The following is a 21,634-nucleotide window of genomic DNA, read 5'->3' on the forward strand; positions in this document are numbered from 1 at the left end:
ATGGGCTCAATAAACCCGACTTATATCAAATACTTGAAAATAAATCACGCATCACAAATATAGAGGTATGATCGTTTTGAATCAAAATAAAAAGAGTTTATTCAAAATATTCCAAATCGAACGCTGCGCTCACAGACACCATCACAATACAAGTTCTGGAATTAAGCAAATGGAAGATACAGTTTCAAGAGACTTGATATCCTGGAAACAAGCAGCAGCTTATGAGAGCTGATGGTGGGTCTGATCCTCTGCACCGATACACATTCCAACCTCCAAGAAGGTACAAAAGACGGCGAGAGAAAACAGGAAACACAAACACATGATTTAGAAAATCCTCAAAATTACCTTTTTAAGACTCTCTTTTGTTTTCTAATTGTATTCCATCGATGTATTGAGTACTCTGCGGTCAAGTCCATACATTTTTAGAATAAACGGATGAACAAATCATCATCATAGGTCATACACCTATCGATCAGTTGTAGTACTGATAGAACTACTGATTGCAGCCACAGATAGAACGATTCTTGAGGGACTTATTAACCAATTTATCTTTCCCTATAATTTCCCTCTCAGCTTTTGAGATATATTTATTTTTAATTTACATCGAGGAAACTCAATTCCTAAATAGGTCAGGAACCTTGTTGATACCTCAAGGCCCCTTTAAGCTACGCCCTTTGTTCAGACAAGCATCAAGAACCACCTGTGCTGCCTCCGTTGGTGATTCTGCATCTTGACAGGCCTTATACCCCTCAAAGCCTCCTCTCACTGCACCCTCGACAAGCAGCATTGCTACACCTATGGCACCTCCAGCGCCTCTTGTTAATAAAGCCATCAATGACCGTGATGTCACTGCCCCTAAAAAAGCTCCCAGCAAAGCTCCTGTTGCTATACCTCCTAGCAAGGTCAGAAACTTTTTAGAAACATTTTTTTGGGCCATTTTTCTTATATCTTCCTGCGGTAGATTTTTTCCTGAGTGTGTCAAGAGACTGACCTCAGTCTGTATCTCTTTCTCCACCTGTTCAAACATTGCGTTGCTGTGATGAGCTCCGCCGTTCTTGTCCACCATGTCGACAACTGTGTTAAGTATTTCCGACACTTGAAAGCTGTTGCTCCTGTACTGTTTTTTTGGCTTGGTGGCCCAGTATTTACTGTCTACCACATGACAACGGTTGTCGCACCTCTTCACCAGCGCAGACAACTGTCTGCTGGGACCAACAAACTCCTCAATGCTCACGCCTTCTGGAAGCTGGTTGCCATGAGTAAATACGATTACCGTATATTTTAAGACCTCTTCAGTGAAGTACTGCAGTATTTTATCAACGACATCCATTTCTTGCACAGTGAACTTCTCAACTTTAAGCACAATGAAAATGGCGTGAGGTCCTGGAGAGCACTCTGTGATCATCCTCATTATCTCTGGTTTCATATCTTCCTCTGACTTTTCGGTATCAAAGAAACCCGGAGTGTCCACTAAAGTTACTCTCTTATCTTGGACTAAGCGAGTCTCGGCGTGGCATCTCTTGGTTTCCGAGAGTGGCGTGTGGTCTGTGTTGAAAAGTTCTTCTCCAAATATGGTGTTAGCAAGGCTGCTTTTCCCAACTCCAGTCTTTCCAAGCAAAGCGATTCTCAGAGGAGGTTCTAAAAAGACATTGTTTTAACTTCACTTGCAAAATAAAAGGCAACAACAATTGAGCTTTACACACTGTGCGTTGGTCGTGGTTTTGGATTTGAAGACTCATTTTCCTGAAAAGCATCCTGGATGGACAGAGAAACAATCAACGTTAAAGTATGAGCTTACTTGGAAGTATGATTCTTGGAATTACCCTGCTGGACTTCCCGTCCTCTGAATGGGTGAGAAAACGAACCAAAAACGGTGTCTCATAAGTATTGGGCCATTCATAACTATGCACCGTTTCTAACAGAACCGTGGATGCCACTTCTTCAGGGAAACGCAGAGCTGCACCAACACCGAGTAGAGGAAGAGCAACAGACTGAAATCCTCTGCTTTGACACACATCCAAAATATTATTCATTGCCAATTTCAGAACCTGGAATTGATAAAAAATGCAAAGATTCAGGAAAAATCACACTTTTACATTAGGTTATAAAAGACAAAAAAAAATCTAATACAAGCTAATAATAACTTTATAAACCTCATACACTGCTTATACATACATGAGTAGTTTATTAATGATAAATATTCCTTCATTCAATAATTTCCTATGCGTCTTAACCCCTTATGGGGGTTGCGGTTGCTATACCAGTTTCTTCAGGCGAGAGGCAGGGGACACCCTGGACAGGATACCAGTCTGTCATTAGGCATACAAATACTCATACCTACGGACAATTTCCCCTAGTTTCAAATCAACCTGGACTATGGGAGTTCACGGAGTAAAAGATCTTACTTCCACTGCTGCTCCTTGTTCGTCGTTGTCCCATGGTACTAGATGGACGAACAGCACTGCCCTAGATGGAAGGGCAGCTAAACCTTCAACCAAAACGGGGTCACCTGGATATGTTTGCTCTTTTGCTTCTTTGTGAAACTTTCTGGACAGTTCAGAGCCTTCCAAGTCGAAAAGTTTGTTCCCAATACGAGTGGAGTTGGGATCGTGGCCAACCATCGGGCACACTACAACATCCAACTATTAACAATACAGACAAAGGAGCAAGATTATGAAAAGTTTGTTTATTTTTAAATATGACATACTTAACATTCCAACACAAATAAATGTCGTTTCATCAAGCTTTCATACGTTTCTTTGATAAACATATAAAAACAACAATATTCTGACAAACATTGGGTTAATTAAGATAAAGAATTAATTAACAAGACTTAAAAATGACTCACCTGCTGATTCTCAATGGTATCATGAACACTTTCCACATGGAAACTCATATCTGCTCTGGCAGTGGCTCCTCTTGCCTCATGGAGAATTTCATCAATTTCTTCGATTTCTTCGCTTTCTTCACTACTAATGTCTGAGTTTAACTCTTCAATTAGCTTCTCAACCTCTTTTGAGCTTTGTGTCTCATTGTTGGAGGGTTGGTGAGCTCCCTCTGCTGGCAATGAGGAGGGAATGGAACCACCAGGCTGTTAAAAAGAGAAATCTTGATAACAATAAGAAACGAACTTAAGATGATATAAACTGTAAATATATAATATAAGTTGACACTATTCAATTCATGCTATGTATACAGTAAACAACACAGATCTTTGATTAAAACAGATCTGAAAATGTACCAAACACAGATATAATATATAAACCACTGTACCTCCACATGTAAAGCATACTCTTCTATCGGAGATGCACTCTCCTCTTCAAGGCTCTCTCGGACTGTCAACTCCAAACCCATCTTCACCACATGTCGGGACTTTTGAAGAACAGCTTCCTGATCTGGGATGAGGGAAAAAATAAGACCATTCAATTTTATCATGGCGAACAGTGAGTAAGTAAGTAACTTGTATATATAGTGCTTTTCCAGACCAGGGTCACAAAGCGCTTAAACAATCAAAACAATACTCACTAAAATATATACTTTAAAGTTCAAGATAATACTGAGAACAACACAGGAGTTCCAGAATATCAAGGACAATGAGTCCCAGTCTGTCTTGTCTGTTTATTTTTGGACGAACCTGTTTCTAAAAAATGTAACAAATGCATGATTCATTGGTGGCATTTGAGTGTTTATTTTTAGTCATTATGTTTCTCATGCTGGTGTTTTCATTTTGGTTGAAATATATTTTTAATATATTATTATTAATTATAACCAGAAGGCAGTTTTTCTAAAGATTTAGTTACACACAAAAAGCTTTTTTTGCCCAGATTATTTTTCCTGAATTTAACGAGGATCTTTCCCCCACATTTACCTTTTTGCCTTGCACATCAGCAATTTAAATAATAGTCCATTTATGTCGTAAACGTTGCAGTTAGACATGAGCATAAAGAATCGACGTTATCTCGACTTTGTGTAAATGTTTAACCAAATGGCCAATTAAACTATCAGCGACCATTTATGTCATAATAAGTAACTAAGTATTAACTAAGTAACTACTTAGGCTATGTCGTATTTTTCAATATAACAGTACATACAATAATGCGATTCAATACAAAGAACGTATTTTCGTATTATCTTCACTCATTGCCAATTATTTCGTTTCGAAAACCTAAGAAATAAGATATATTCCAATATATATATTTTTACTTGTTTCGTTTCGCTTCCCAGGAAAACGAAACTAAACGAAGGGCGTATCTAACAAGCAACTGGCTTAGAGAAAACAAACTTCTTTAAAAAGTATCAACATTGACAAAGCACCTACCTTCTCGCTGTTTGAAAGATAATCTGTAGACATTGTCTTTCATTTTCTTCAGATTCCCACATTCTCCTCCACCGGACTTTCGTCGGACTAGGAAATAGTTCACTATTTCCCTCTTCTCGTCGGAAGCGAAACAGAAATCGTCACTCTTTAAAAATACGTGATGTTTCATTTCGTTACTCATTGTTACCTTTTCAAATTTGACAGCCTCATTTGCTCAAATCTGATGTTATTGTGACAACTGTCTCAAAGTGGAAAACAGTCCTGGATCCTCCCACCTGTGCACGCGTCATCGGACCGCCCCGAACTGACGACGATTCAATTCAATATTATTATTATTATTATTATTATTATTAAATACATCGATGAATTTATTCAATATTCTGATTGAAAATATACATATTATTTCTCATATATATCCTATATCCTATTATGAGGATCAGCTTCTCGCTACGAATGCGACGTTGGAACTTGGTCTGTCTGATCTTTCGCAGGATGCAGATGTAGCTGATAACAATGACGCTATAGGGGATTAAAAATCCCAAAACAAGCTCCAGCATGTACTGAATGACTACCTGTGCAGAGGAGAACATTCGTGTCAACATAACAGTTGTATAACCAATCAAAAATCAATGATTCAATGAAAGATTCAGGACATTTTGAGAATCATTCAAGTAAGACAGGAATACAAAATGTTGCAGATAACCACAGAAATACGTTTTAAGTAGCCTAGGCACGAGGTAAAACAACTTTTCTTTGCCTACAGTCTCTTGTGCTAGCAAATGTAATGTTACTGCCACCTGCTGTCCCAACGATCTCATTGCTATTAAAAAAAAAAATTAAACTTCCTCGTAGCTTGTACCAGTTCATCAGGATACAGACGAAGTTAATGTAGGTCAATAAAAGCGCAGTAAAAGCGTAATGTTTGTGGAAATGAGTGGCTTGGCTGATAATATATTTTATTTATTCACTTCTTTTCTTCATATTTTCTATCAATCAAATATATTAGTGTACGTATTTCCTTATTTGTATTGTCATACATTGAATAGTAGATTAAAAAAAATCCAATTTTCTAAATTGTTTGTGGATCATAAATGAAAATTCATGTGGTTTTCCTATATATTAATAAATGGTTTTAAGGGTTTATAAAATGTTGAATGATGATAGTATTGAAAGGATTGTATGTCGCTATGTTTTATTATTAGATGTTGAATAATAGCAAACAATGATTTGTTTTCTCTATAATTATTTGGCAGCTATTTAGTACACAGCAAGTTTATGATGTGAACCCCAGTAGAAATGCAATTTGCCGCCTTAGCCATAGTCACATGGCACTGAGGTTGGAATCCTGAAGACAGGCTGACAGAGGCTCCAAGTGCTCGGCAGAAAGCCTTCCAAACTTGGGAGATGAATTGGGGGCCACGGTCGGAGACGAGGTCAGTGGGAATCCCGTGGAGGCGGACGACATGCTGCACAAGCAGCCGGGCAGTCTCTGTGGCAGTGGGGAGCTTGGGGAGGGCAATGAAGTGAACTGCCTTTGAAAATCTGTCCACCACCGTGAGTATCACAGTGTGGCCCCTAGAGGGAGGAAGACCGGTCACAAAGTCCAGGCCGATGTGAGACCAGGGCTGACCAGGAACGGGAAGGGGACGTAGCAGACCAGCAGGAGCTTGATGGGAGGACTTGGCCCGAGCACAAACCGTGCAGGCGAGCACGAATGCCCGAGTGTCAGCGTCCATCGCTGGCCACCAAAAGTACCTCTTCAGGAGGGACAGGGTGCGGACCACGCCAGGGTGACAGGCAAAGCGCGATGTGTGGACCCACACCAAAACTTGGGAGCGAACCGCACTGGGGACGAAGAGACGGTTAGGAGGACCGTTACCCGGATCCGGTTCGGTGACTTGGGCCTCCCGGATGAGAGACTCGATCCCCCAGGTGACGGCAGCGATCCTGAGGCAAGAAGGGGATAGGATAGTGTCAGGGGAAGCCGGTGCGTCCACAGGGTTGAACTGACGAGAGAGGGCGTCAGGCTTGACGTCACGGGAACCCGGACGGTAAGTGAGGGTGAAATTGAAACGCCAAAAAAACAGGGACCATCGGGCTTGGCGGGAATTAAGGCGCTTCGCTGCCTGGATGTAGGACAAGTTCTTGTGGTTAGTCCAAACCACGAACGGTTGTTCAGCCCCCTCAAGCCAGTGGCGCCATTCCTCCAACGCCAATTTTACAGCCAACAACTCTTTGTTACCCACATCATAGTTGCGCTCAGCAGGTGCCAGCCGCCGAGAGAAAAACGCGCAGGGGTGAATCTTCTCGTCAGAGGCAGAGCGCTGGGACAGGACCGCCCCCACCCCGTGTCAGACGCATCGACCTCCACGATGAATTGCCTGGAGGGGTCAGGTTGGATGAGAATGGGGGCAGACGAGAAAAGTCTTTTTAGCTCTGAGAAGGCAGTCTCCGCCTCGGGTGACCAGGCAAATGGGAGGGCAGGAGAGGTGAGACGAGTGAGAGGGGCTGCAACCCTGCTGTAGTTCCGGATGAACCTCCAGTAGAAGTTTGCAAACCCCAGAAACTGCTGCAGTTTCTTGCGGGAATTGGGGATGGGCCAGTCTGTCACCGCACTGACCTTCTCGGGGCAGGTTCTCACTTGTCCGCTCGCTATGATGAACCCAAGGAAGAATACAGAGGTGACACTGAACTCGCACTTCTCGGCCTTTACATATAGTTTGTTCTCCAACAGCCGCTGAAGAACTTGTCGGCAGTGCTCCTCCTCGTTCCGAGAAAAAATAAGTATGTCGTCCAGATAGACAAAAACAGAGCGGTTGAGAAAGTCCTGGAGGACATCATTTACGAGGTTCTGGAACACTGCAGGGGCATTAGTGAGACCGAAGGGCATGACCAGGTATTCAAAATGGCCGAGGGGGGTGTTAAAAGCAGTCTTCCACTCATCCCCTTCACGGATGCGCACCAGGTGGTAGGCATTGCGTAGGTCCAATTTCGAGAAGACTGTAGCGCCCTGCAGTGGCTCAATGCGGAACTGATGAGGGGCAGGGCATACTTGTTCTTGATCGTTATGTTGTTGAGACCCCTGAAGTCGATACAAGGACGAAGAGACTTGTCCTTTTTGGAGACGAAAAAGACGCCAGCACCAACAGGGGAGGAGGAGGGTCTTATGAGGCCAGCCGAAAGAGAATCTTTGATATACTTCTCCATGGCCTCCCTCTCAGGCCGGGACAAGTTATACAGGCGACTACTGGGCAAGGGGGCGCCAGGGAGGAGATCAATGGGACAGTCATAGGGGCGATGAGGGGGCAGGGTGAGCGCACGACACTTGCTAAACACCTCCCCTAGGTCATGATAGGCTGGGGGAACCAAGGAGAGGTCGGGGGGTACTTGGGGCGAGGGAACACCTCCCTCTGCTGGAGGCAGTGCAGATTGAAGGCATGTAGAATGACAGAAGGTGCTCCAACTCACCACCTTGCCAGACGACCAGTCGAAATGGGGGTTGTGCCGCTTGAGCCAGGGGTAACCCAGGACCAGAGGGGTACGAGGAGAATGGATGACGTGAAACTGAAGTTTCTCATGGTGATTACCAGAAACAATTAATTCAAGGGGCTTGGTACGATGAGTAATAAGGGCCAGGGGGCGAGGGTAATTGTTCAAAAGTAATGCCAACCTAAGAAGCGAACTTGGCATCAATGAAGTTCTCGTCCGCTCCTGAGTCCACCAGGGCGGGTACCGGCAAGGGACGTCCGAGGAACAGAAGAGTGGCATCCAGGAGAGAGCGTGAACCGAGAGGAACGGGGACGGAAGGAGGGTGGCTCAGCAGGGCCCCCCGAGTCTCACTGCTGGGCCTTGTCTTTTGGCAGTGACGAACAGGTGGAGATGAGATGTCCGGGTTGTGCACAGTACAAACACACCCCGGTCTTTAAACGATGGGACCGCTCAGCTTCGGTGAGACGAGTGCGCCCCAGCTGCATGGGTTCCTCTTCGGGCACAGCACATCTCACGGGGGCAGAGGGGGTAGCTCTCGGGAAGTGTGAGGAATAGGAAGTAGAGAGTGCTGGGGGTACGGAACTCCCTGTCTTCTCCCTACGCCGCTCACGTAGGCAGTTATCCAGCCCGATGGAAACGGAGATAATTTCGTCCAGAGTCTCAGCCACCTCCCTCGTAGCCAGCTCATCCTTGATGGACTCACTGAGACTGGAAAGAAAAAGCCCACGTAGAGACTTATCGTTCCAGCCCGATCTTGCTGCATAGGTCCTGAACTCTACGGAGAACTCACCTACACTGCGGGAGCCCTGGCGTAAGGAAATAAGGCGTTTGGCGGCGTCCCCTCCCTCCACGGGGTGATCAAAAACCTTCCTCATTTCCGCAACAAAAAGATCAAAATTATCCCTGACTGGAGAATCACTGTCCCATACTGCTGAGGCCCATGCTAAGGCATTACCCTTAAGTGACCCCATAATTTAAGCTATTTTAGCCTTCTCAGTGGGGTAGGTGAGGGGTTGTTGACTGAAAACTAGGGAACACTGAATCAAAAAGGACCTGCACGTACCCATGTCCCCAGCATAGCGTTCGGGCGCAGGAATGAGAGGTTCTCGGGCTCGTGGCAGGTGTGTTGGGGAAGTGGGAGCAGGCGGAGGAGTCGTAGGCAGTGGGGGTTCCGGTGTGTGGGGAACCAATGCGTCCAGTTGTGCGGCCATCAGAGTGACTCGGGTGGCGATGTTTTTGAAGGCTTCCATAGCGTCCCGGAGGGCTTGGCTGTGCTCGGCAATCTCAGTGCCTTGGGCGGCGAGAGCTCCGTGGACTTTGGCCCTGTCCGCTGGGTCCATCTTGGCCAGATCGTTCTGTTATGTTCTTCGAGGCTGAACCCAAGAGCAGACAGAGGCGATGTTCCAGAGAGTACAAAAAGGGGTTTATTGAATGAAGGGGAAGCAGGTAGTTGAAGGGGAAGCCGGAGGGAGAGCGAGATCGGCGAGCTGGAGTGAGGGATCCGAGTTACTGCAGGCAGAGGAACAAAAGTTAGATGAGGTCCACAAAAACAACAAGAGACTTGAGTACGAGAGCGAGGTTGCAAATACACTGAGCCAGTCACGTATATTTACCACGGTAGAGTGAAGTACGATCTGGCGCCGACCACGGGGAATCCAAGTGTAGATGAAGGGGGTTGATTGGGGATCAGGAACAGGTGAGTGTGATTGATGATGAGGACCAGGTGTGAGGTGAGACGACAGGAGGAGTGGCAGACCAGGGGGAGGGGAACACAGCAGGCTGCTGTGACCACAACAACTTGTTCTCTTATCATCTGTTCAATAACGGTCACTATGCACTGCCTGAGCCTTTCTTCCCATCATTGCCTTTGTCGTTTGGTGCTTCGGGAATATTCTTTAAATCAGACATCATCTGATATGAAAGTTAAAGACCTGGATGACTTTTTCGAAGACTTTCAACAGCCACACACCTGCAGACACAATACACTTTGGAGCCGAAGAGCCACTTACTTCACTGTTAAAATCATGGAAGGAATCGCACACTTTGCTTGGACCTTTGACCCTCATTTCTCTGAATATCATTGCCGGAACAGAAGCAATCATGACCAGCACCCACACCACCGCCAGCAGCCGCATCACGCTCCTCTGGCCGGTGATGGAGCTGACTCGCTGGGGCCACAGCACCGCCACCAGCCTGTGGAGGCTCATCAGCATGATGAGATAGATGGAGGCGTACATGTTGAGCAGACACAAGTAGAAGAGGATTTTGCACATCACGTTGCCAAACACCCAAGTCTTCATGACCAGGTAGATGATGAAGAACGGGGTAAGAGCCATCAGGGACCCATCAGCAATAGCCAGGTTGAGGATAAGAAGCGCGGTGATTGACTGTCTTCGTGCTCGTGCCAAGATACTCCAGATGATGAAGGCATTCCCAGGAACGCCCAGTAAGAAGACCAGACTGAGGATGAGGGCGCCCATTGCTGTTGCCACTGTGTTACCCACAATTGAGCCATTGCTAATATTGGCAGGTGCTGCTGTATAACTACTCGCCATTTGGAACACCTGGAGAGGAGAAAATAGAACATTTGTAAGGATTCATTTTATCACCGAGAATGAATTAATCACTTGACATTCCATCGTTAATTATGAACAAGGTTACATGAAAATTAAAACATTTGTAGTTCTATAAAAGCCTTTTACGTGTATGTGTCTGGTCCATTTTAAGGGCTCTCGAAAATGTAAAAACAAATCAACCCCAATATTTATTGGTCTAAAAACAAACAAAAGTATTACATCAAGTGTATACATCTTTTACCAAGAACACAGACAATTTCTCCATCTTCACACAGTTCCATTTAGAATTTGAACCTAACAGTTGAACATAGTTGTGCCATTTATTTTTTTTCATTAAATAAAATTTCATTTTTCCAATTGATCTCATTGATACTGTACTAGGTATTTTTCTTATAAAAGCAGAATTAATAATATAAGTACACCCCACAGTTTTTGACTAGCACCTTGTCGTGCTTCAGTGGTTTCACCTTAAACCTTGAATTATGTCTGGATGCAGGAGCTACGGTCTCAAAAGAAAAAGATACCTGATCAGTAGAGCTTCAGCAACTTACTTTTGAAAGTATTCTTTCCATTTATTTCTTCTCCTTTTTTCGTTTGAATGTTGAATACAACTACTATGTTTGCCCAACATTTTCAATTAAACATTACGATTGGAAGTGCTATAGTGAAGCAAGTAAGTAAGTAAGTAATAGTTATTTGTAGAGTGCCTTTCTAGACCAGGGTCACAGAGCGCTTTAACATTTAAAAATCAATACACCGTTATAATACATGCTTTAAAAGATCAAGACACATAAGAAAAACACAGGTGTTCAATCCAAATCAGGGAAAAGCCTGAACAAATAAAAATGTCTTCAGATGTTTCTTGAAGGAGTCAGTAGATCCATCAAACACAGAGGGAGAGGAAGATCGTTCCAAAGCTTAGGAGCAACAGTCTGGAAGGATTTCTCTCCTCTGGTCCTGAACCGTGTGCGAGGAAACATCAGTAGATTCTGATCCACAGACCTCAGAGCCCGAGCTGGGGTGTAAGGCTGGGAAGCACCCGCCGCACTTTCTCCAACTGAAAACTCAGCGAGAAGGGCGGCCGCTGGGCGACGAGGTTGGAGGGCTTCGCACCAACTCGTAGAACCTGAGGTTATGATAGATAACTCAGGGGTTCTACGTCATTGGTGCTCCGCCCTCCAACGGCTTCGCTATGGGTTTACCCAAAAGGCGAAGCCTGACGGGATAAATGTACCCCCAGCTGGACGCCGCTCCTGGAGCAGCATCACTAGGGCCCCGCCGGCCCAGGGTCCAAACCCACTTGAGCCGTGGGCCCTGAGGGGGGCACAACAGCGCTCAAAACAGTATGAGCTACTGATCCCGCCGTTACGTCGAGGAGATAGGCCTTAGCGAAGGTAGACGTGGACGCCCAAGAGGCAGCAGAGCAGATATCCCCCTGCTGCCACACCCCGCAAAAGAGCCACTGAGGCTGCCACGCCACGGGTGGAATGTGCCCTCAGACCGCTAGGAGCGGATCCACCCGCTGCTCGGTAGGCCCGGATAATGGCCGATCTCACCCAATGAGAGAACCTCTGGGGGGAGACCGCCTCTCCCCGCCGGCATCTACCGTGGCAGACAAAAAGGGCATCAGAGCGCCTAAACTCGGCCACCCGCCGCAAGTAACAGGCCAACGCCCTCACTGGACACAACAGGTGGAGACGTTCCTGACCCGGGTCCGAGTGAGGCGGCGGGTGAAAGGCCCGCAGCGTGAAGGTCGTCGCCCGGAACAAGGAACTCAGAATCTTCGGGCGGAACGCTGGGTAAGGACGCAAAGACACCGAAGACTCCTCGACGCCAAAGGAAAGACACTCAGGGCTAATGGAGAGGGCACAAAGCTCACTTGCTCTCTTCGTGGTTGTTAGTGCCAGAAGGAGCGATACCTTGAAAGACAAGATATCCAGTGGGACTTGGTCAAGAGGCTCGAAGGTCGGGCCTGTGAGAGAGTCCAGTACCAACTGGAGATCCCACTGAGGGCTGGAAGGCCTTGCAGGAGGTCGAAGCCTGCAGGCACCCTGCAGGAAACGCGCCACCAAGGGGTGGGCGCGAACCGAAGCACCCTCAAAACCGACATGCCTCGTCGCTATGGCTGATGCGAACACTCTCAGTGTCGCCACAGTCCGCCCGTTATCCAGCAAATGTTGCAGGAAAGACAGGATAGCGGAGACCAAACAAGAGCTGGGGTCCAAGGACCTGTCTGAACACCAGCGGGAGAATATCCCCCACTTTGAGGCATAAAGCCTACGTGTTGATGGGGCCCGGGCGTTCTCCGCTGTCAGAGTCCCCCCCGCCTGACACAGGGCAGCGGGGCCCCAAGGGATGGCCCACCTGGCCCCGACCGCCATGCGCACCAGCTCTGGGAACCAGAGCGCCCCCGGGGAGTCTGGTGCCACTAGAATTAACCTCAGCCCCCCCCCGCCTCGTCCTCCGAATCAAGGGGAGAAGGAGCCGCGGAGGAGGGAAGGCGAACAGCAGACCGACCGGCCACCTCGAATGGGCTAAAGCGTCCACGCCTAGTGGGGGGCAATCCGAAGCCCTGAGGGAGAACCAAAGAGGGCATTTGAAGTTCTCCTTGCTGGCGAAGAGGTCTACAACCGGGTGACCGAATCGAGACCAGATCTCGCTTGCCACTGCCTCGGACAGACCCCATTCGTCCTGGACGGCCCCCCTCGACAGTCTGTCCGCTACTGCATTCAGCTCGCCCGGGACGTGCTGGGCTCTGAGCGAAAGCAGGTGACAGTCCGCCCACAGCCAAATCTTCCTTGCCACACACAGAAGGGCTGGGGATCTGACTCCACCTTGGCGATTTACGTACGCCACGGCGGTGGAGCTGTCTGAAAATACTAGGACGTTGGACCGTGACAGTTGGGGAGAGAGGTGAAGCAGGACATTGTGAATCGCCTTCAGCTCTAGCCAGTTTATGTGTCTGAGCACCGGACTGCTCCAGACCCCACTGGCGTAGGCCTGACCCGAGGTGCCTCCCCAACCTGTCAGGGAAGCGTCTGTAAACACTTGAGTGTAACGAAGGACGCAACCCAATGGAACTCTCCGCCTGAGGTTGGCGTGAGAGTTCCAAAACTGGATGTCCTGCAAAACCCGAGCGGGAAGGCGCACTTTCCGACCTCTTTCCCGCTTGAGGTCTAGCTTGAGACGACCAAACCATCTCTGAAGCTCCCTCATGTGCAGCAAGCCCAGCCGAACAACCGTGTGGGCTGCCGCCATGAGCCCCAGGAGGGACATAACAGTGCCTGCTGTTGTCACGTGACACCGAGCTTCCAGCAACTGTGTTGTCAGTCGGAGAATGGGCTGGATACGCACGTCCGGGAGGCGCGCGCGTTATTGCAGTCTCGGTATGACCCGGACGAAGGGGTTTAAAACCTCCTTCGGACTGTGTTATGAGAGGAAAATCACGCCGTCTATGACCGGCGGAGCATGTTAGCTTAGCATTAGCGGCGAAAGTTTCTAATGACGCCTGTGAATACGTCACACTCACAGGCGGAAACACATGCACGCTACCAACATCTCTCTCAGAACGAACCACATAAACATCATACGTTCTTTTGTTTTTATTTACATAGAGCCCTTTGAAAGAGTAGGGGGGAGGAGGGCTCCCCCGAGACGAAGCCTCGACGCCCCTGCGTCCTCGCCGCTGTGGGTCCCTCCTCCGCTGGCTCCGCTGCGGCTGCTGGCTCCGCTGCGGCTGCTGGCTCCGCTGCTGGCTCCCCGGCTCCTGCTGCGGAACCCGGCGACGCTCGCTCGTCGCCCGCCGCGGCTGTTGCCGTTGCTGCTGGTGCTGCTGGGGCGGCTGGCTCTGGTGACACTTCTTCTTCGTCCTCACGCCCATGCAGGTTGATGGCGGAGCTGCGCCGACTCCTGCTGCGCTGCCTCCTGCCGGGCCACGACGTTCCGGAGCTCCGGACCGAACAGGGAGTCCTCCGTTATTGGTCCGTCCAGGAGGAGCCTCCGGTCTCTCTCCGGCAGCGCTGTGGCCAGGTCTAGCCACAGGTGCCGGTGGCCCAGCTGTCCAGCGTCGCGTAGTCCCCCTCCCAGGATCGCGTACGCCTGCGACATCCGGAGGAGCGCAGCCACCGAGTCCTTGACTTCCTCCAACTCCGAAGGTCCAAGGTCGTCTCGGTCCACGGTGAGCCTGTCGAGCGCACCGCACAGGAGAGCCATGTTGTTCGCGAGGGAGACCACCTGCGTCCCCCCCTTGTAGGATCGGTTGAACAACATTGCCGTCAACCTGTCTTCAGCTCTGGGCAGAGCTACAGGGCGGCCTGGCCACAGTCGAGCCCCCGGGTCGAGGGCGGCACGTACCGTATCCGAGGGCTCCGGGACACCGCGCCGCCAGTCCACCCCGTCCACACGGCAATAGGGTCCGTAGGATCCTACGGGAGGCCCTGAAGCCATGGGAGAGGCAGACCCTCGCCGCGCGTAGCCCCAGATCTCGTCCAGCTTAGGACAAATAACCCCCGGAACAGCAGGCCTGCGCGCTTCGTTCCGCCCGACCTTCACTCCGCATGTAAACGGTGGTGGCGCGAGTGGAGGTACGGGGGGGAGCTCGACCTCCATGCGGTTCGCCGCGGCGGTGAATATGTGCGGCAGGACGTCAAGCGGGTAGCGAGGAACCGGCCCGGCTCCCCCGACCGCTTCGACGTCCCCCGTCTCGGAACCGAACAGGGTGCTCGGATCCGCCTCATAACACCGCCGGTCGTCCTCCTCGTCGTAGTCGGCCCACGACCTGGCTGGAGGACGCGGCGTACGCCGACGGGCCTCGTACGTCCCCGTCTCTTCCGGACCTCCTCGGGAAGCATACGGCAGGCCCCACAATCCGCAAACGCGTGATCTGGGCCTAGACAGACGAAGCAGAGAGCGTGTGTGTCCCCCCTCCCCAGGGGGGTGTCACACGTTAAGCACAAAGACACATCTACTTCCACGTTCATGCTCACGTCCGCCATGCTGTATCCAGGAGCTTTCTCGCTGAGTTGAAAATGGAGAAAGTGCGGCGGGTGCTTCCCGCCTTTATAGGAAGGTACTGCCCCCTGCTGGGTGGCGAGTTCATTAAGCTTTCTCAGAGACGAGGCGGTGCCTCGGGGTAAACCCATAGCGAAGCCGTTGGAGGGCGGAGCACCAATGACGTAGAACAAAACCTTGTTTTTAGATCAAATGTAAGCATGGTACTGCTTTAAAGGTCTTAAAAGAAAAAATCAATATTAATCACTCACGGATATATTTTTCCTCAATCTCATCTTAACTACTTCAGGGTAACATTCAATGTATCATTAAAAGGGATGTACCTTGAACAGCCTATGGGAGGAGTTTCCATTTCCGGTTAGTCAGCTGGATCAGGGAACGACAGCTTTCATGACGACTCATAGGATTCTTTATGCATTGGTTTTTCTTTTCAATGTACTCTCATTCAACCAACTCAGGACAACCGAGGTCTTACCCCCTAGAAATGTTGGACAAAATAAGCAAATCTTGTTCAGTTGCAATTTTCAAAATAAAACAATGTACACATTACACATACAATAACGTTCCCTCGATCACTTTCTCCAACCAGGGAACGACTCCACTGCCACCTTGGATGTGGCACTAACTGGAAAAACTATTATCTTAGGTGTAGAATAATAACAGCACTGACATACTAGGATTTATTCATTTTTGTTTTGTTTTTTTCGGGTTTCACTAGAGGTTACTATACTATACATTGTTCACTATTTTTGTAAAGTATGTCATGTGTGTTTTGATAATTACATTTTTCGCAACTTTTTTTGTATAACTTCTCTTGTGGATGTACATTTTTATCATCAGCTATTGAACAGTTTCCATTAAGATTTTTAATTGGGAAGTTAAAATATTCAACAAAGTAAAAATTTATATAAAACGTCTATGTCTATTCAATATTTATAAATGGGCTCAATAAACCCGACTTATATCAAATACTTGAAAATAAATCACGCATCACAAATATAGAGGTATGATCGTTTTGAATCAAAATAAAAAGAGTTTATTCAAAATATTCCAAATAGAAGGCTGCGCTCACAGACACCATCACAATACAAGTTCTGGAATTAAGCAAATGGAAGATACAGTTTCAAGAGACTTGATATCCTGGAAACAAGCTGCAGCTTATGAGAGCTGATGGTGGGTCTGATCCTCTGCACCGATACACATTCCAACCTCCAAGAAGGTACAAAAGACGGCGAGAGAAAACAGGAAACACAAACACATGATTTAGAAAATCCTCAAAATTACCTTTTTAAGACTCTCTTTTGTTTTCTAATTGTATTCCATCGATGTATTGAGTACTCTGCGGTCAAGTCCATACATTTTTAGAATAAACGGATGAACAAATCATCATCATAGGTCATACACCTATCGATCAGTTGTAGTACCAGTTGCAGCCACAGATAGAACGATTCTTGAGGGACTTATTAACCAATTTATCTTTCCCTATAATTTCCCTCTCAGCTTTTGAGATATATTTATTTTTAATTTACATCGAGGAAACTAAATTCCTAAATAGGTCAGGAACCTTGTTGATACCTCAAGGCCCCAATAAGCTACGCCCTTTGTTCACATAAGCATCAAGAACCACCTGTGCTGCCTCCGTTGGTGATTCTGCATCTTGACAGGCCTTATACCCCTCAAAGCCTCCTCTCACTGCACCCTTGACAAGCAGCATAGCTACACCTCCAGTGCCTATTGTTAATAAAGCCATCAATGACTGTGATGTCACTGCCTCTAAAAAAGCTCCCAGCAAAGCTCCTGTTGCTATACCTGCTAGCAAGGTCAGAAACTTTTTAGAAACTTTTTTTTGGGCCATTTTTCTTATATCTTCCTGCGGTAGATTTTTTCCTGAGTGTGTCAAGAGACTGACCTCAGTCTGTATCTCTTTCTCCACCTGTTCAAACATTGCGTTGCTGTGATGAGCTCCGCTGTTCTTGTCCACCATGTCGACAACTGTGTTAAGTATTTCCGACACTTGAAAGCTGTTGCTCCTGTACTTGTTTTTTGGCTTGGTGGCCCAGTATTTACTGTCTACCACATGACAACGGTTGTCGCACCTCTTCACCAGCGCAGACAACTGTCTGCTGGGACCAACAAACTCCTCAATGCTCACGCCTTCTGGAAGCTGGTTGCCATGAGTAAATACGATCACCGTATATTTGAAGACCTCTTCAGTGAAGTACTGCAGTATTTTATCAACGACATCCATTTCTTGCACAGTGAACTTCTCAACTTTAAGCACAATGAAAATGGCGTGAGGTCCTGGAGAGCACTCTGTGATCATCCTCATTATCTCTGGTTTTATATCTTTCTCTGACTTTTCGGTATCAAAGAAACCCGGAGTGTCCACTAAAGTTACTCTCTTATTTTGGACTAAGCGAGTCTCGGCGTGGCATCTCTTGGTTTCCGAGAGTGGCGTGTGGTCTGTGTTGAAAAGTTCTTCTCCAAATATGGTGTTAGCAAGGCTGCTTTTCCCAACTCCAGTCTTTCCAAGCAAAGCGATTCTCAGAGGAGGTTCTAAAAAGACATTGTTTTAACTTCACTTGCAAAATAAAAGGCAACAACAATTGAGCTTTACACACTGTGCGTTGGTCGTGGTTTTGGATTTGAAGACTCATTTTGCTGAAAAGCATCCTGGATGGACAGAGAAACAATCAACGTTAAATATGAGCTTACTTGGAAGTATGATTCTTGGAATTACCCTGCTGGACTTCCCACCCTTCAGGTGGGTGACAAAACGAACCAAAAACGGTGTCTCATAAGTATTGGGCCATTCATAACTATACACCGTTTCTAATAGAACCGTGGATGCCACTTCTTTGGGGAAACGCAGAGCTGCACCAACACCGAGTAGAGGAAGAGCAACAGACTGAAATCCTCTCCTTTTACACACGTCCAAAATATTATTCATCGCCAATTTCAGAACCTGGAATTGATAAAAAAAATGCAAAGATTCAGGAAAAATCACACTTTTACATTAGGTTATAAAAGACAAAAAAATCTAATACAAGCTAATAATAACTTTATAAACCTCATACACTGCTTATACATACATGAGTAATTTATTAATGATAAATATTCCTTCATTCGTTCATTCATTCATTCATTAATTTCCTATGCCTCTTAACCCCTTATGGGGGTTGCGGTTGCTATACCAGTTTCTTCAGGCGAGAGGCAGGGGACACCCTGGACAGGATACCAGTCTGTCATTAGGCACACAAAGACCCAAAACCATTCACACACACACACTCATACCTACGGACAATTTCCCCTAGTTTCAAATCAACCTGGACTATGGGAGTTCACGGAGTAAAAGATCTTACTTCCACTGCTGTTCCTTGTTCGTCGTTGTCCCATGGTACTAGATGGACGAACAGCACTGCCCTAGATGGAAGGGCAGCTAAACCTTCAACCAAAACGGGGTCACCTGGATATGTTTGCTCTTTTGCTTCTTTGTGAAACTTTCTGGACAGTTCAGAGCCTTCCAAGTCGAAAAGTTTGTTCCCAATACGAGTGGAGTTGGGATCGTGGCCAACCATCGGGCACACTACAACATCCAACTATTAACAATACAGACAAAGGAGCAAAATTATGAAAAGGTTTTTTTTTTTTAAATATGACATACTTAACATTCCAACACAAATAAATGTAGTTTCATCAAGCTTTCATACGTTCCTTTGATAAACATATAAAAACAACAATATTCTGACAAACATTGGGTTAATTAAGATAAAGAATGAATTAACAAGACTTAAAAATGACTCACCTGCTGATTCTCAATGGTATCATGAACACTTTCCACATGGAAATTTACATCGGCTCTGGCAGTGGCTGGCAATGAGGAGGGAATGGAACCACCAGGCTGTTAAAAAGAGAAATCTTGATAACAATAAGAAACGAACTTAAGATGATATATACTGTAAATATACAATATAAGTTGACACTATTCAATTCATGCTATGTATACAGAAAACAACCCAGATCTTTGATTAAAACAGATCTGAAAATGTGTGGTTTGTCTTACCAAACACAGATATAATATATAAACCACTGTACCTCAACATGTAAAGCATACTCTGCACTCTCCTCTTCAAGGCTCTCTCGGACTGTCAACTCCAAACCCATCTTCACCACATGTCGGGACTTTTGAAGAACAGCTTCCTGATCTGGGATGAGGGAAAAAATAAGACCATTCAATTTTATCATGGCGAACAGTCAGTAAGTAAGTAACTTGTATTTCTATAGTGCTTTTCCAGACCAGGGTCACAAAGCGCTTAAACAATCAAAAAAATACTCACTAAAATATATACTTTAAAGTTCAAGATAATACTGAGAACAACACAGGAGTTCCAGAATATCAAGGACAATGAGTCCCAGTCTGTCTTGTCTGTTTATTTTTGGACGAACCTGTTTCGATAAAATGTAACAAATGCATGATTCATTCTAGGCATTTGAATGTTTATTTTTATGTTTCTCATGCTGGTGTTTTCATTTTGGTTGAAATATATATTTTTAATATATAATTATTACTTATAACCAGAAGGCAGTTTTTCTAAAAATTTAGTTACACACAAAAAGCCTTTTTTGCCCAGATTATTTTTCCTGAATTTAACGAGGATCTTTCCTCCACATTTACCTTTTTGCCTTGCACATCAGCAATTTAAATAATTGTCCATTTATGTCGTAAACGTTGCAGTTAGACATGAGCATAAATCATCGAAGTTATCTCGACTTTGTGTAAATGTTTAACCAAATGGCCAATTAAACTATCAGCGACCATTTATGTCCTAATACTTAGGATAAGTAACTACTTAGGCCATATGTGTCAAAGAGAAGGTCCGGGGGCCAAAAAGTGGCCCGCCATGTGATTTTATGTGGCCCGCCTGCCTTACCTTGACCAACGAGCAAAAAAAATAAAATAAACAAATCACTTGGTGTGAACTGAGACTTTCTTTCTTGTTGGGACATATCTCAAGACTCACCAATCTGATTTTCCTCCGATTGATTTATTTTTTCTCTGCTTGAGATGACAAGTGTGATGACACATGTGCATCAACATTCAGTTGCAACTTATTAGTCTTGAGCTGTAAGTATTGACTTATTTTTATGTGTAGCCATGTATTTAGTACCACATGCAAGGCTGTGTGCAGCCATTTTTATTTTATTGTAAAATGCTACATCACACATGTTGTTAGCAGCTCACAATTGTTGGTTTTACAGTAGTTATGCCCCCTCTCAAGTAACACATTCAAAGTCATTTAACATTAAGGAGTAGTTACATTTAGTTACATTTGTAAGCTACATCTGGCCCTTTGAGGGCAGCCATTATGATGATGTGGCCCCTGGTGAAAACCAGTTTGACACCCCTGACTTAGGCTATGTCGTATTTTTCAATATAACAGTACATACAATAATGCGATTCCATACAAAGAACGTATTTTCGCATTATCTTCACACATTGCAAATTATTTAGTTTCGAAAACATAAGAAATAAGATATATCCCAAAAATGGATTTTACTTGTTTCGTTTAGCTTCCTACGAAAACGAAACTAAACGAAGGGCGTATCTAACAAACAACTGGCTTAGAGAAAACAAACTTCTTTAAAAAAAACATAAAATATAGACATTGACAAAGCACCTACCTTCTCGTTGTTTGAAAGTTAATCTGTAGACATTGTCTTTCATTTTCTTCAGATTCCCACATTCTCCTCCACCGGACTTTCGTCGGACTAGGAAATAGTTCACTATTTCCCTCTTCTCGTCGAAATCGAAACAGAAATCGCTACTCTCTAAAAATACGTGATGTTTCATTTCGTTACTCATTGTTACCTTTTCAAATTTGACAGCGTCACTTGCTCAAATCTGATGTTATTGTGACAACTGTCTCAAAATGGAAAACAGTCCTGGATCCTCCCACCTCTGCCCGCGTCATCGGACCACCCCCTACTGACGACGGTTCAATTCAATATTATTATTATTAATGTTAAATACATCGATGAATATATTCAATATTCTGATTGAAAATATACATATTATTTTATTTTCACTGAGAACGAACGAAACAAGAGAAAAACATTATAAAGCACATGTTTAAATATATTTGCTTTTAAATCGTTAAAGTTAAATGAAATAAATAATAAAATAAAATGCTGTTAATTAACCATTGCTATTGCTATAAAGTTTCTATTTTAATATTTATAA

General features: G+C 45.7%; 3 protein-coding genes across 4 annotated transcripts; all 3 read right to left on the minus strand.

Moving 5' to 3' along the window:
- Nucleotides 1–60: 60 nt before the first annotated feature.
- LOC148082376 (uncharacterized) lies at nt 61–4,590 on the minus strand. 2 transcript variants are annotated; one of them, XM_087789542.1, is made up of 8 exons: nt 4,506–4,590; nt 4,319–4,430; nt 3,274–3,395; nt 2,849–3,091; nt 2,406–2,642; nt 1,824–2,048; nt 1,704–1,755; nt 61–1,638 (listed from the first exon to the last, which is right to left on the minus strand). In XM_087789542.1, exons 2-8 carry the CDS (start codon nt 4,359–4,361, stop codon nt 650–652), a joined length of 1,911 nt encoding a protein of 636 aa, XP_087645668.1. In that variant the 5' UTR covers nt 4,362–4,430; nt 4,506–4,590; the 3' UTR covers nt 61–649. The 2 variants fall into 2 exon arrangements, with proteins under 2 accessions (XP_087645668.1, XP_087645667.1); XM_087789541.1 differs by having other exon boundaries at nt 4,319–4,559.
- A 96-nt stretch (nt 4,591–4,686) lies between these two features.
- LOC148082377 (leukotriene B4 receptor 1-like) lies at nt 4,687–15,783 on the minus strand. Its single transcript, XM_087790205.1, has 3 exons — nt 15,717–15,783; nt 9,817–10,371; nt 4,687–4,890 (listed from the first exon to the last, which is right to left on the minus strand). The coding sequence occupies exons 2-3, from the start codon at nt 10,360–10,362 to the stop codon at nt 4,687–4,689; spliced, it is 750 nt and encodes a 249-aa protein (XP_087646331.1). The 5' UTR covers nt 10,363–10,371; nt 15,717–15,783.
- Nucleotides 15,784–16,392: 609 nt separating this feature from the next.
- On the minus strand, nt 16,393–21,331 carry LOC148082378 (uncharacterized). Its single transcript, XM_087789543.1, has 7 exons — nt 21,076–21,331; nt 19,489–19,598; nt 19,199–19,294; nt 18,756–18,992; nt 18,134–18,358; nt 18,015–18,066; nt 16,393–17,949 (listed from the first exon to the last, which is right to left on the minus strand). The coding sequence occupies exons 1-7, from the start codon at nt 21,254–21,256 to the stop codon at nt 16,970–16,972; spliced, it is 1,881 nt and encodes a 626-aa protein (XP_087645669.1). The 5' UTR covers nt 21,257–21,331; the 3' UTR covers nt 16,393–16,969.
- Between the last annotated feature and the right edge of the window lie 303 nt (nt 21,332–21,634).

This window comes from Callionymus lyra, chromosome 4 (genome assembly GCF_982586985.1).
Source record: "Callionymus lyra chromosome 4, fCalLyr1.hap1.1, whole genome shotgun sequence".
NCBI classification, from domain to species: Eukaryota; Metazoa; Chordata; class Actinopteri; order Syngnathiformes; family Callionymidae; genus Callionymus; species Callionymus lyra.

Bases quoted from the DNA above. Each gene is read 5' to 3' on its own strand.
- LOC148082377 (XM_087790205.1), bottom strand. From the start codon at position 10,362: ATGGCGAGTAGTTATACAGCAGCACCTGCCAATATTAGCAATGGCTCA. The intron at 4,891-9,816 runs GTAAGTGGCTCT...TCCTCTGCACAG, and splicing joins TCCATGATTTTAACAGTGAA to GTAGTCATTCAGTACATGCT.
- LOC148082376 (XM_087789541.1), bottom strand. From the start codon at position 4,499: ATGAGTAACGAAATGAAACATCACGTATTTTTAAAGAGTGACGATTTC. The intron at 3,396-4,318 runs GTAGGTGCTTTG...CCCTCATCCCAG, and splicing joins ATCTTTCAAACAGCGAGAAG to ATCAGGAAGCTGTTCTTCAA. The intron at 1,639-1,703 runs GTGTGTAAAGCT...ATGTCTTTTTAG, and splicing joins AAAACCACGACCAACGCACA to AACCTCCTCTGAGAATCGCT.
- LOC148082378 (XM_087789543.1), bottom strand. From the start codon at position 21,256: ATGAGTAACGAAATGAAACATCACGTATTTTTAGAGAGTAGCGATTTC. The intron at 19,599-21,075 runs GTAGGTGCTTTG...CCCTCATCCCAG, and splicing joins AACTTTCAAACAACGAGAAG to ATCAGGAAGCTGTTCTTCAA. The intron at 18,993-19,198 runs GTGAGTCATTTT...TATTGTTAATAG, and splicing joins ATACCATTGAGAATCAGCAG to TTGGATGTTGTAGTGTGCCC.